Source organism: Alligator mississippiensis, chromosome 4 (assembly GCF_030867095.1).
Source record: "Alligator mississippiensis isolate rAllMis1 chromosome 4, rAllMis1, whole genome shotgun sequence".
In the NCBI taxonomy this organism is placed as follows: Eukaryota; Metazoa; Chordata; order Crocodylia; family Alligatoridae; genus Alligator; species Alligator mississippiensis.
In genome coordinates this window covers 248,580,494-248,594,875 of record NC_081827.1, presented here as the reverse complement: position 1 = coordinate 248,594,875, position 14,382 = coordinate 248,580,494, and the positions used below count along the sequence as shown (strand labels likewise).

The 14,382-nt window shown below is 42.1% G+C and overlaps 1 protein-coding gene across 6 annotated transcripts in view; it reads left to right on the top strand.

The window, feature by feature from the left end:
* Window positions 1-14,382, top strand: part of EPB41L5 (erythrocyte membrane protein band 4.1 like 5) — an 82,746-nt gene that overhangs the window by 5,355 nt on the left and 63,009 nt on the right. For 4 of the 6 annotated variants that reach the window (XM_059727492.1, XM_059727493.1, XM_014599521.3 and 1 more), the window contains exons 3-4: window positions 7,856-7,960; window positions 14,206-14,248. In XM_059727492.1, the coding sequence (XP_059583475.1) occupies window positions 7,856-7,960; window positions 14,206-14,248 (148 nt within the window). Of the gene's footprint in view, window positions 1-7,855; window positions 7,961-10,458; window positions 10,539-14,205; window positions 14,249-14,382 lie in introns of those variants that run through there. The other 2 variants (XM_059727494.1, XM_059727495.1) reach the window with 2 other exon arrangements.

The window sequence follows — 14,382 nt, the reverse complement described above, 5'->3', positions numbered from 1 at the left end:
TTCATAAACCAGGGCTGTCCAGCTTCTAACCCCTGAGGATTGGCACAGGATGCACCCGTTAAGCCATAGGCCACTGGGCTTCATGGACACCCCTTCCACCTCCACTGCACCATGCACCCATAGCAGCAACCTCACCACTGTACCGTGCCCCACTGCAGTGCAGTGCCCTCCTTCCCCGTCCCCCCCACTGCAGTATGCAGGTGTGATATCCTCCTCCCCCTTCCCCCACACCCCCACTGCAGTGCTCACTCTCATAGCCGCCACCACCACCACCAATAGGTGCGATCTCATGTGGGGTCCTGTTTCCTCCATCCCTAAAACCCTTCCACATGTGATCCTGTGTTCATCCTCTGCTCCCCATGCTGGTTGCTGCACTGCCCTGCTCCCCAGGGTGGAGGCAGGAAACAGCACCCAGAGGAGGGAGGAGGAGCTCAGAGGCTCCAGATACTGTTACAGCTCTTGCATCAGGTGGGGGGAAAGGGGGCAGCTTGGCTGGGCCCAAGCCTCAAGGCCTCAGCTTAACTTCTCATGGGCCACATGCGGTTCTTGTGCCACCCGTTAGACAGCCCTGTCATAAAAGCATCAAAGGGCAGCTTTTGAGTGAAAGCACTGCATACAGACTAAGCAATCATTGTCAGCATCTCAACTTCCCAGCTGGATAAATAAAGCTTGTTGTTGCAAAATGCATGAAGTTCCTAAGCTGATGGCTAAATGACTTCTGCAATCTGCAAACAGGGCAACAAAGAAAACTGAGATAGCACAGAGAAGACTGGAGTGGATAAATCTGAGGTTGATTTCTCGGTACTGTAATGCTAACAGAATAATTAGGACATAGTCATTGTGTCCAGGGAAACATTTAATGAATGCGTTATAGAAAAGCCATACTTAAATATCAATAACTGACTTCTAGGAAGAAGCAGGACAACATTCCTCAGAAACCTGAGTGGAACTTGAGTGTTTTGAATAAAAGCCAAACTCAAAATTAGGTATCAGAGTGGAAATGTGACGTTATTAAAGCTCCAGAGGCAGGCTGTGGGGTACTGCAATAGTTGCATAGTTTACCTTTAGGATAAAAATCAGCTTTATATTAAGATGATTTTGCTCAACTAAAACAGCAGTATAAATACAGTCTGGTTGAAATGCTCTGTATTTTTGAAGGACTTGGCAAATCAAGGTTAGGTTTTGTCTCTGAATGGAGAACTGTACTGAACAGTTTCCTAGCCTAGAGGTTTCTGTACTGGCACAGGAAGATAATGTGGTATAACTTTCCAAAGACAAAGGAATAAAGCAGAGGGAAACAGAAATGTCTTTTTCCCCAAATAACAACATTAGGTGAAGTTTGTTCAGGAAATAGTTTGGGTATTTTTGAAGACTTGTTTAAATGACTAAACCTGGGAATTCATGGAGAGGAGTGTCTAGGCTTAGAGCTCACTAGTTTGAACCTTGGGGAGGGGTGGGAAATAACAGGAAGTAATGAGAAATGTGTATGTACCTCTACAGCTGTTACTGGAGCAAGAACAGAACACCATCACCATGAAACTGGTGGCTAAGGGTACAATACTGCCTTTTGTGACCACATGGATGAAACTTTTTTTCTTCAAAATTATTTAAAGGGGGTTCCAATCATGTAACACCTCATCCCGTTTTTATTATTGCATCTTTATTTTCTAGGAGAGTCTAGGGGACAAATTCTGTAGAAACATGACAGTGCTTGCTGCAAAATGTCTCATCTAGCAGTTTTGTTGACCGGAAACAAGTAGGGAGGTCATGGGAGATTGCAAGGAAATAGAATAACAAATACAAGGTTGAGATGTTTTGTCTTTAAATCAGCTTGAGTCAGTTGAACAGTATTGATGTAATTTGAAGGGAACCCTCTACAGTTCTGTCAAATACCTCCACAGCCAGTGTTTGGAGTAGAGTGGGTAGAATAGTGCTGTGTAGTGGAAGGAAGGTAGAGATCCTGTTTTTCAGGTATGAAGACTCGTTTAACTCTTCACAAGGGATGAGCATGCAGGAAATAAATTTCCCTCTTGATGACTTCATTGGGTGGTAAAACCGGTTAAGTCAAGTTTGTGTTATGTGCGTGTTTTCTTAAATCATCTTTAAGTTTCAGCAGTTGCAGTAGTGACATGAATCTGTTAAGAGCATAACTGCCCAGCCAAGAACAGTAGACTTGTCCATACAGTCTTAGGGTCCATTCCCCAGCATAAATAGGTATAGCTCCACTGAAGGTTGGGAACAAGTTTTCTTGGGGGGTGGGAGGGGGAAGTTGGGAACTGCTTTTCTGTGAAAAAGTGCAAGTCCTGGAGCACTTTGACTTTTAATTCCAGTCCTTGCATCACCAATCCACAGTACACTTGGCGACCTTTGAAGGGAAGCAGAATCCTGAACTGATTAAGGGTGATGTATAGGAGTATCTAGTCATGCCTGCTTCATAGAAGAGGTGCAGATTTACCCAAGGGAATCCAGAATGGCTCTTTCGGTAGATTTCCAGATGAAAACAACCCATGAATGGCCCTGCACTATTTAAATAGTGTATTTTATTTAAACAATCCAGCCTACTTGCTGAGTCTCCTGCTGGTAGAAGATTTTACTGCTACCTCCTGTGCAGTATAACAATTGGTATCAATCAGGTATTCAGGTTTTAAAGAATTGCAGGCCTTTGAGGAGATTAATTTGTCTGCTTGAAGGGAGAACTGCCCACGAGCTCTGATCTGTTTGTGAATGAGATAGTTAATACTTTATTGGAATTGGCTAAGCAACTTAGAATTGCTTAACTATTTATCCTTTGAGGTAACCCAACTCTGCCATAGAGCACAAGGTAACAGGAAGAGCAGGCTGTCACTTAAGTTGAATGCAGCCACAGCTGAATTGCTATTCTAGTCTCTTGTACGGACATAAAATAAAAATCTCTTTGCCGTTTATTTGCAGTGTCGGTTTTATTGAATGCTAGCAAGTTACTTATGGATTTGTATGAACTTACTGCAGTTCTGTCATCTGTTGTTTTCTGTGACTTAAGCTTAAAGAGAGGGAGAAGGAGGAGAAGACTTGTCTGACAAACCTCTGGGGTGAATGTGCCTTCTGCACAAGTGTGTTTGTATGCTAATTTGAATCTTTAAAAAGTAATTAACATCCCTTGTGGCATCTGTTATAAGATGTATATGTAAAACTATGTATGATGGGTATGGATTAACAGCCTCCATGACTTTTTCAAGACATGGTACAGATAGCAGTACTATAGTTTTTTCTCAAGCCCTTTTCCCGTGACCCACCCACCCACATGCCTGCAGTGACATCAAGGGAAGACTGCCTTCTCTGTAATCCATAGAAACATAGAAAACGAGGGTTGAAAAGGACCTCAGGAGGTCCCATCTAGTCCAACCCCCTGCTCAAAGTAGGACCAGCCCCAACTAGACCATGCCATTTGTTTAGCCAGACCTTAAAAACTTCCAAGGAACAAGCTTCCACCACTTCTCTGGGTAACCTGTTTCAGTGCTCTACTACCCTGCTAGTGAGAAAGTTCTTCCTACTATTTCACCTAAACTCCCCTTGCTGCAACTTGAGCCCACTGCTCCTTGTTCTGTCATCTGCCTCCACTGAGAACAGTGTAGCTTCATCCTCTTTGCAGCCCCCCTGCAGGGAGTTGAAGGCTGCTATTAAATCCCCCTGTCTCCTTTTCTCTAGACTAAATAAGCCCAGTTCCCTCAGTCTCTTCTCACAAGTCATGTCCCCCAGCCCCTAACCATTTTGTTGCCATCTGCTGAACTCTCTCCAATTTGTCAACATCCTTTCTGTAGTGGAGGGCCCAGAACTGAACACAGGACTCCAGGTGTGGCTTCACCAGTGCTGAACAAAGGGCAGTAATCACTTCTCTTGATCTGCTGACAGTGTTCCTACCAATGCAGCCCAGGATGCCGTTAGCCTTCTTCACATGTCAAGGATGTCCAGCCAGGGGCCTCACATTGCACAAGTCATGAGCCCTGGGCCATGTACCACATGGGCTGTATGCAGTGGACCCATATAAGTTCCACACAGTGTACAGGCCCTTTGCTGCACAAGCAGGATTGTCAACTGTCTGTAAAATTACAAACAGTCAAAAAAAACCCCAAAAAAACCAAAAAAAAAAGGAGGGGGAGGATTTGGGCTAAAAATTCTCATCCATAAAGTCTGCAAAAAAATTTGGGCCATCTATAAAAAGCTAAGAAATCGTGAGCTTGATTGAGGATCTGTCGTCAGAATGAGGCTGGATGTAAGTGTTGGACAGAGAGGAGAGCAGCACCACCTTGCATCTGAGCAAGAGTACAGCTTGATGCCCAGAAGGGAGCTCTTAGTCAGGGCTTTGCTGCCCATGGTAGTCTCTAGTCTCTTTCCCACCTCTTCTCCTTGCCATGTGCTGCTGCTGTGTCCCATTGCCTACCAGTAATGACTGTTTGCTTCAAAAGTAGGCCAAGCCAAGCAGCCCAGTCTGAAGCGCTGGGCTGGACAGGAAGGGGAGCAGTGCAGTCACATCAGAGTTGTTGTGCAGGGAGAGGTGGCAGGTGGGCATCTGTAATGGGACAGGGGGAGTGGGTCTGACCAGGGTAAGGTTGGGGGTTCATTGGGAGGGGGCAGCATGATGTGGAGGGCAATCAAGTGCATCAGGGTGTACAGGTTAATGACCCTCGTGGTAGGGGCAGCACACTGTAAAACCACTGATGCAGTCAAGTAAAACTGAGACTATTAATGGTTTGGGTTTCATTTAATGTTTAATGGTTAGGTTTTCTCTAAAGTCATGTCTTTGTTTTCTTTTCCCCTGTAATAAACCCTGTTTTAGCTGAATGTTGTTTGTGAGTGGGGAAGTCTGTTCATGCTAAAACTTGTTTTCCCAAGTTTCTGGGAAGCTTGAACCAGATTTAGAAAGTTGGTGTTCAACCCCTAAATTTGAATCTGGCCCTTGTTATCACAATCCAGGGCATAGCAGAAGGGTTACATTTAAATTATGTAAAAGATATGTCAGTAAAAAGGGTTGGTTGTCAGTAAAAAGTTTGTAGATTGTCAATAACCCCCCCCCCCCCAAACAAAAAATCCATTTTGTTAGGTTGGCAGCCATATGTATAAGCCCCACTGCCAGTTATGTGAGCCCCCCTTCAACTTCTGCCATTGCTGCCATTCAAGTAGTGGGAACCCCCTCATTCCTCCCTGTCCACCCGCTGCCACCAATGCATGGCACCACCACTGTCTCCCCCACTGCTGCCATATGAACCCCCCTACTGTCCAAACCACACGGGCAATTCTCCACTTTAACACCCCTGTTGCCACATGAGGATTGTGTGCCCTCCAATTGGTGCTGGTACATGGGTGACAAGCTCCCTGGGCCTCTCTCTCTGCTGCCTGCCCCCAGAGACCCCAGCCGCTGCCTCCACAATAGCAACTGGGTGGGAGCCTGGCAGTCCGTTGTTAGTCTCTCAACCTGCAGTTGGACAGCCCTGTCCCATGTCACTGAATGGCATGAGGACAATAACAGCTTTTAGCTGCTACAGATCAGAACAATACAATAAAAGGAAGGAAATGATTTCCATTGCTGATTCCTGCAGTGTGATGAAGCTTAAAGTGTAGCTTGGACAGCTGTTCATAAATTATGTAAACATGCATATCAGAATTTGGACTGTTACATCCAGTAGGGTTGAGACATTCTCTTGATTTTATACCAGGGACACTGTTCAGTGCAAGTTGGTGCATTCAGTAACTTCACTTTTCCCAAGCTCTGAATTTATTAACTTGCTTGTGCTTCAGGGAACATCATTACATTCAGCAATAAATATGAAATGTTGATTTATATTTATTATTTATCTTGCAAGAAATTGTACTTAAACAAGTGAGTAAACAGTGGAAGGAAATGAGTATGTTTTTAAAAAATGTGATGATCTGATTCAAGTGCCTGCATAATGTTTGAAAAGTTTGTCAGCATTTAATAAACTTGCATCTGCCAAAAGAGTTTCCTGAAGCTAGCAAAAGAAACATCATTCAGAGCTTTTTTTTCCCCGTTGTGCTTGGTTATTGGTCTGCAAGTTCCCCTTTCTGTTTCATGTCCCCCTTATACTTGGAAATAAAGGAGTATCTGAAAGGCAGAGTAACAGTCTGAACAGTTTCCAAGTGGTTTTAGATTTGATTTGGAGCTTTCAGTGTAAAATACAGTTTGGGATCTTATTGAAAAGACACTGTACCCAAGGATCAGGATTAGTTTAATTCAGTGTAACGTATTTTGAGAACAGAGTACCGTAAAGTGGTTGTTTTTTGAGATATTTTGTTGATTGAATCAGAGATGGAATAATTTCTGAGAATAAAGATCCTGGCTAGCTCAAAGTGACTTTTACAGATCCTGTACATTTTGGAGCAGAAATCATTAGACTGTACAAAGGGGCTTTTGTGCCTGTTCAGCTCATTTGAACTGTTTTTTTCCCCCTACAAACATGGCCAAGAATCCTGTAATACAGGCGATCTCAATCTGGTAGTGAGCAGCTGGTGAGTTAGCTAATGGTATGGTACAAAAATTAATTTCTCAACTCGAATTGTTAAATGACAGCAGTTCAGAAATAAGTAATTAAGGACATTTAAAAAAATCTGTACACTGTCCACCTAATAAAAATCAATACACTGTCTTTATTAAGTACACAAGAATGTGCATTTTATTTTAGCACTACAGTCTTTCTTGGCTTTGACCTATGGATTTTCTTAATTGAATTATTTTACTTATAAGATATTATCCAAGTGGTTTTTCCAACCTGTTAGCTTGGAAATTTGCTAACACTGATCAAGGGAGAATATTTTGGATTAAGCTTTTCCTTGGGAAGACTGTTATAAAGGAGTTAATAGGGAAAATGTAGAACATTGTATAGCCCAAGTCTATTTGGAGACCTGTGTCTGAAGTTGAGGATACACCCCTACTATCAGATTACATTTTTGAAAGGATTTTGTATTTTTACTTTGAGATTAACAATATACAGATATTTATTTGGGGTCATAATTAAGGTTTTCATTGTTATTAACTATTTATTTCCTGACTTTTGAGTGCTTAAGTTATGTAAGTGTTCCGCATTTTCTGTTCACTGGTGTCACTTTACATTTAAAATAGTACAGTTGTTGAATGACTGTTTTTTAATGTGCTTAATTTTTTATGTAAACTAAAATACTGGGTCTTTTAAAATAAACTGGTGATCTGCTTTCTCCTACTTATTAAATTAAAAAAGCCTGACTGGTGTATATGTCTGTTTATAAGCAATGCCAGCTTTGTATTTGTGCTGGTGACATGTTTATTGATGAAGCTAGTGTCAGAATCAACGGTATTGAGGCAAAATCTTTATTTAAGTCATTGAAAAAATGTAATGCTGTTGCTCTTTGATTTTTCTCTCTTCTTCAAAGTTGAGAGTTGTCTTGATATCACCTAGTGGCACTGTCTTAAGCATTTTACTGCATTTCTCTTCATACTTCTTGGTGTATTAGAAAATGTCAAAGTCTTCTCAGGTTTTCAGTTTGATGGCATGATGCACCCTTCTCAAAGGTTTAGAAGGTTATAAAGCTGTACAGCCCCAGTGCTATGAGGCCCAGAAACTGACATTTAATAGTTTGAAAAGGTAGATGTTAAATTTACTAATGTTCTGGTAATTATGGGTAACCCACTATTGTTACTTACAGGCTGTATGAAGTTATTAAAAAATGCCAGTCATCCTGTAGCTGTAGAGAAGGCTGTTGCTAAATTTTTAAGCATAGAATTCTAAAACAAAACAAGTCTTAATAGAGAGTTTGTAGTACTTGCTTTGAAAAGACAAATGTAGCAGCAAATCTGCCCCTTGCACATTTATTCATTTTGTGTTTTCAGAAGAAAGCCAAAGGCCAGCATTTGTTTGAGCAGATTATGTACCATCTGGACCTCATAGAAAGTGACTATTTTGGACTGAGGTTTATGGATTCTGCACAAGTCGCGGTAAGTAATAAGAGTCTTAATTTTTTTAACTTTAAGCATTGATCAACAGGTTACCAGAAAATACCATATTTTCTCTCCTTTTAAATGGTCTGGATTTTCCACTAATAAAGCTAACCTTTCTTAGGGGAGTTTTCTTGCGCTAGCTTCTTTGGGTTTCTCCTCCTGTTTCACTGTCTAAGCAAGAAACAGTCTGAGTCAGTAAGCTCTGTCCCTACTCCTATGCAGCTATAACTCTGGAAAAATCCTTTTTTTTCTTCATCCTGCCTTTCAAAACCAAGGTGTGTATTAAATTGTGGGAGAGTGTTTTATGTGACAAAATACAGTATTCATTACTTGAATTGTCTTAATTGAAAAAACTGGAGTTTTCCAAAATGTTATTAAACTTGCATCACAAATGCTAAGCCACCACAGTCTCTCATGTATTCTTGTTCTTCTCTTTCACTCTTACCAATTACTCCTCCTCCTTTTAAAGTCAAGCCAGGTCTTCCACAGCACCTGTTTCAGAAATGCTTGGTGCTGCTGATTTAAGAGGGTTGGTGGCAAGAACTGTACTTGCCTGGTTTTTCCTTTTGTGGTGATGTTGAAAGAGGCAGTCTCTGGCAGCTTGTGGTACCCTTGGCATCCTAGTTGGCAGTAGCATTTGGCCAGCATCCACTATCAGGATGAGGCTTTTTCTGGTAAGGAAGCCAAATATATAATTTGTTCAAAGCCATATTAAGTCTTAATCCTGCAACTAATAAGTGGTGGGCAAACCTCTTGTGTTAGTGTAAAGATGATAGCAAGATGACATCAGGATCTGGTCCATTGTCAGTTAAGCCATTTGAAAGACCCGAACAAATTTGTATATGCATGAATTCAAAGAAAAAAGCAAGCTTTTAAAAATGCCTGTCCCTTTCAAGCAACAACAGAGGAATATTGCAGAATTTGTCAGAAGTGCCGAGTACCCGCTTCCCTTGTTGTCTGAATTTGAACATGTAGGTACTCCACTGATCTCTTTGGGAGTCCTACAGCATGACTTCCAGACTGATGCCTTAGCCTTTCCCTCAAGAGTAGCCACAGACTTTTGTCCAAATTAACAGTTTTTAAGAGTAGACATGAATGGTTTACCTTAAAATGGCATTTTAGGTGACAAAGCTGTTTTGGGAAAGCAAAGCCCCATTTATCTCTTCAAATGAGGTTATCAGCAAGGCCTATCGTCTTGAAATCCTGGGTGATCTACCCTCAGATATTTACTTTATGGTGTCCTACGTGGACCCCACAGGTCAATATTCCACTGAATGTGAGTTTTGTAGAGTGCTTTGTTTTTCTAAAGAAAAATCATCTGAACTTGGATACTCTTAATGTTCAAGGCAGAGGCTAGTGTTAACTTGAGCACACGTCACTCTGCTGAAGTCTCGAGTGACATCCACTTAAACCAGTAATAGAAATGGTCCTTGGTCCCAGGAGACATCTTGCACTGAAAGAGAGAAGCTGCATCTCCTACCCTCCGCTCTGGAGACTCCTGCCAGCGGTTGGTTTCGCACCAAAATACTCTTTTTGTAGGATCACTGAAGGCAGTAATGAAAATTAATTGCTATGGTTGGGGTCCCTTGGAGAAATAGTTAAAGAAGGGTGGTGTCAGGACACAGAGATGGAAATGAGGATACAATGATGGAGAAACACACTCCAGCAGTTGTGCTCAGTAACATATTCCAATTCAAATACTAAAACCGTCTTCATTATCTGTAGCTTAAAGAAAATAATTTTTATTTCCTTTCTCTTATCTGTATCAGTTATTCCTGGTTGCAATTACTGATGGAGCATGTACATGATCTGTATACTCATGTGACAGGACACTGAATACTACTTTATTAATTTAAAAGCCCTGTACATGACCTATGTGGTTTGTTACTAAAGATGCAAGACGAAGCTATTGCTTTGTGATGGCTGCTTGTAAACTGCTCTGTTATGTTTAAATCCACCTGTTGTGCTTGGGGTACATAGGTGGAATTTTTAATTAATTTTAGTGCTGCTGTGTTCCTTGGGAAGCATTTCCCTGTAAGACCTCATTCTCTCCCCAACCTTTCTTGTTTAAACCATCTTGTGTAGCTATTTTTCTTCCTCGGGTTGTATTATTTGGTAACATTGGTTCTTCCTTGGGAAGAAAAACGAATGGCTCATGATTTAGTTCTCTGGACAAGTTAGAAGTTCCCATTCAGATGGCTCTTTCTGGGTAGTCAATACTGTATCACCTGCTAGCTACGTGTAGTTCATAGTTTGGTTTGCTTCCTTTTTTCCAACTCTGCTACATGCTGGGGAAAAAGAGAAGCAGTAATGTATTTTGTTGAGCCTCTAGCTAAAGGCTTTTAAATGCAAGAATAAGGCAAAATGAAGAGCAGAATGACCATGCGACTTGCCCAGGACTCTGAAGTCAAGTCTCAGAAGTTGCAAACTACCTTTCATTTCAGATGGAGCTAGCCATTTCAGTACTTCTGGGCTGAGACTAAAAATATTCCCGCTCTGGCTAGCGGTATCTGAAGGCAGGAAACCTTGTCCCACTGCTGTTTTTACTTCTGAAATGTGGAGGGCACATGATATGGTAATATGGGTTTGTATAATATATGCATAATGAAAACTTACTTAACTACAGATAAAAGGAATTCATAAAATATTGCTTACACTGTTGACCTCTCAGTTTTCAAAACTGTAATACCCTTAATTTTCTTGTTTTGTATTTGAAGCCCCTTTCTCTTGTTCTTGATCTCTGGCATTGACTCGGGCCTTTATCTACAGATTAATATCAGAGTTAATAGAGATATGTCAGAAGCTGTCGATGAAAACTGCTACCCATATCTTTGCAATGAATTTTCAAGTTAAGTTTCAAACACAGGCTTCCCCCCCGCCCCCTTCTTTAAATGAGGTTTTATAGCTTTGTGTGAAGTGAAGAAATATCTCATAAGATTCACCTATCTTCTGTATTTTTAGCATGCTGTGTGGGAAACCTTTTAGGCTATATAGGAAAAGCCAACGTTGGCAAAAAGGAGAGTCTGTAGAGTACCACTCTTGATCCAGTGCAGACTGAAGTCATTAGAAGGGCTCATACTGATTTGAGTAGCTTTAGATCAAACCGACAGTGAACAATGTAACCCAGTCTAGACACATGGAAGATAAAGATGATTTACTGGAGACTTTAGGCCATTTGGCTTATCCCTTAACAGGGCCATAAATGTATAGTCTCTAAGAAGGAGTTACTGAACTTTAATCTGGTAAATTTACTTCAATCTAACATACAAAGAGCTTTTGGAATCAGGTGCTATGTAAGTCTAATGGGATTGTGAAATAAATTACTTTTTGTTGTACTGAAACAGTTACTTTGGCTACTGTAGTTTTTAACATAACTTGGATAGCATTATTATCACAATAACAGAACAGTTAATTCCACGAAGTAGAAAGACCTCTGGCTTTTTATCAAACAAGCCTGTTCTTGCCATTTTGTTACCAGGCTGTTGTTTCTCATTTCTGATGAAGTGGCACACTCCAGATGGCTTTAAGAAGGACTTCAGCTCCCTCTTCATCTGATATGTTTTTGATGGTTAATTAGTGATTTGCCTTTGTGAACATTATTCCTGAATTACGATGGGAGAGTGCACTGAATATAAGCGCTCATCACAGTGTTAAGCTAGAAAGATCAGTCCTGTTTGAGTTCCATCTTAATCACTTGGAATAAAAGCAACTTTCCTAGGAAGGGTCGAAGAGTTTTCCCAAGGCTTTGTATCTGTAAAAAAATAAATAAATAAATAGCTGTGTTTCCCTTCTCCCACCTCCCCCTCCATACCATTCAAGCTGAACTGTTGTAGGTGGTGGTGGCAGGAGCTGAGTCAAGTAAAATGCTATCAGTGCCTGTCTCGGGCCTCTTAACTGCCTACCACTGGAATGTGGAGGAGATGAAAGAAAACAGACTGGAGATAAAACAGACATGCATGCAGTCCTGCAGTCTGAAAATGGCCCTTTTCTCCTCATCTCGCTACATTACACATGACAGTGAGAGATCCTGTTTCTTTTCTAAGAAAATAGCCTGCTGTGCTCCATTGGGTTAGAACTTGAAATGTGAAAAAATTATGGCTTGAATATTTTCATTGGGTTACTCCTTACAGTCCTGCTTTGTTCAGAAATGCTATTAACTTCAGTTCATAATGAAGGACCTCCCACTTGTGAGATTTTTTTTTTGGAGGTTTTTATGAAGATGTACCATGTCCATAACTACTTAAAAAGTAGTTCACAGAAATAAATGATTGCTCATCTTTCTTAGCTGGATCTAGATCCAAGACAGATAGTAGCAGTTGTATATCCCTGTTCCAGTGGCTGCCTGGATTGCAGGTATCCTCCTGGTGTTGCGAATTAGCATGTGGAAGGAGAAGGCGAGACTGCTTTGTTCTTTGGAGGAAGCAACACATTTACATGCCAACGCCTCTTCTTTCCCATGCTAACATTGCTGCACCTTCCTTACTGGAGGGCCTCTTTGCACTATATGGCGTGCAGTTTAACCAGGGGAGCACTGCATATTTATACCACTCACTTAGACTGATAGGAAGGAGGCATCTGGAATCAGCCGATCGAGGTGCTTATTTAGTTGGTCTAATAAAAGATATCATATTTACCCGAAGAACCTTGTCTGCTCTGAGCACTGTGCACTGATCTGTGCATGGCATCTTATTACAACCGTTCAGCCAGTACAATTTATATTGAGGAAGATGCAACACGTATTCCCTGCCCGAGTCATGACTTGCAGAGAGGGGTAATTTGAATATTGACACCTCTTGCCATAGGTTTCAGCTGCTGGTTGCATGAGACGTCCAGCTCAACTCTTAGCTTATTGTGCAACCTCTGCAGTAATGGGAGCGTAGCTGTGTGGACCCTTCTGGCCAGGGTGCCATGGATTTCTAATCCTGGCGGTTGCAAGTAAGGAGACAAATGAATTGGTCACACATATTGGCTGAATGACGCACATGCTGTGATGTGGAATCTCCTGCTTGCTTGTAAGTAGGGACCTACTTAACTCATGATGAGACCAAGCAGAGAGGGTCTGGGGAAGGGGTCGAGGAGGGATGAGGGGTCAGTCGCCATCTTGACTAGTTGTTCTTTGTCTGGCCCTGCTCCTCAGTGCTGATTGGTGGCAAGGCCTGGGGTGGGGGGGGAGGAGGGCAGCTGCGATCTTGTCTGCCGCCCTCCTTGTACTGCCCCACCAGCTGGTAACCCCTCCCAGGTGGGCTCCAAGACCTGCCCAGCAGGGGAAGACTTAATAAAAAATTGTTTTTTGTGGATTGTGTGGGCAGACCTGGATTTCACCGTTTCCTCAATCTACAAAACCTCAATTTAGGTAGTTCTCTACTTATAAGTGCAGAAGCTCCCTTCTACCCAGAGGTGTGCGGTGTGCTCTCATACATGCAATTATGTACTCAAAAACATGAAGTCAGGATCTTGACCTCTGAGAATGAACTGTGGTATTTTAACACATATCTTAGAGCACGAGTTCTCAACCAGGATGCCATGGATTTCTACTCCTGGCGGTTGCAAGTAAGGAGGCAAATGAATTGGTCACACATACTGGTTGAGTGACACATGCTGTGACACAGAAAGTCCAGACCCCTGGGGAACCCCAGGCTGTGCATGCTGGATTTGGCACCTGATCCTAGCATGCAGGGCCAGAGATGGTGGTACTGCTCCCCTGGCACCCAGTCTTTGTGTGCAGGGAGCTGGGGGAAGTAGGGGGCAGTGCCTCCCAACCGAATCCTGCACAGGGTGTGGGAGAGGGCACTGCCAAGCCTCAGCCTTGGTCAGCCTGCAGACAGGCCCCATGCCAGTCGTCTGGTCCACAGAGCCAAAAAGTTGAGCACCCCTGGACTCATTCAAAGAGGCATGCACTTTCGTAGGCTACAGCCTACTCCCCCAAATACTGAATGGTAGCCTCATTAGTCTGAAGTTAGGCAGAAGGCAAGGCCTCTCTTAGTGAAACCTCCTTTCTCCCTCTTCCTTAACATTTGTATTTACATGACTTGATTCCTTTCTGTTTAGTACACCTGCTATTTGCAAGTCCATTAGTAGGATCTGCCGAAATAGGTTATGAAAGCTGCTGCCTCCGAACAAGTTAGTCCATAAGGTGCCACGCTGCTCTGCTCTGTCTTTGATTTTTGCATCTGTGTAAAGATCCTTTTGTTAACTCGTATTATGATAAATTCATTTTAACCTAAGGATTTTTTGTCTTTCAGCACTGGTTGGACAACACCAAAAGCATTAAAAAACAAGTTAAAAGTGAGTGTCCCTTTTAAATTTTTGGTCTGTTATTTTGGGCACATGGAGTTCAGCAGCATTTGCTGCTCTGGTATTTGCTTTGGCAGGAGCTGGCAGCAATCTGAGAGGGGTGATGTCATGATTAAAGCCTGGCA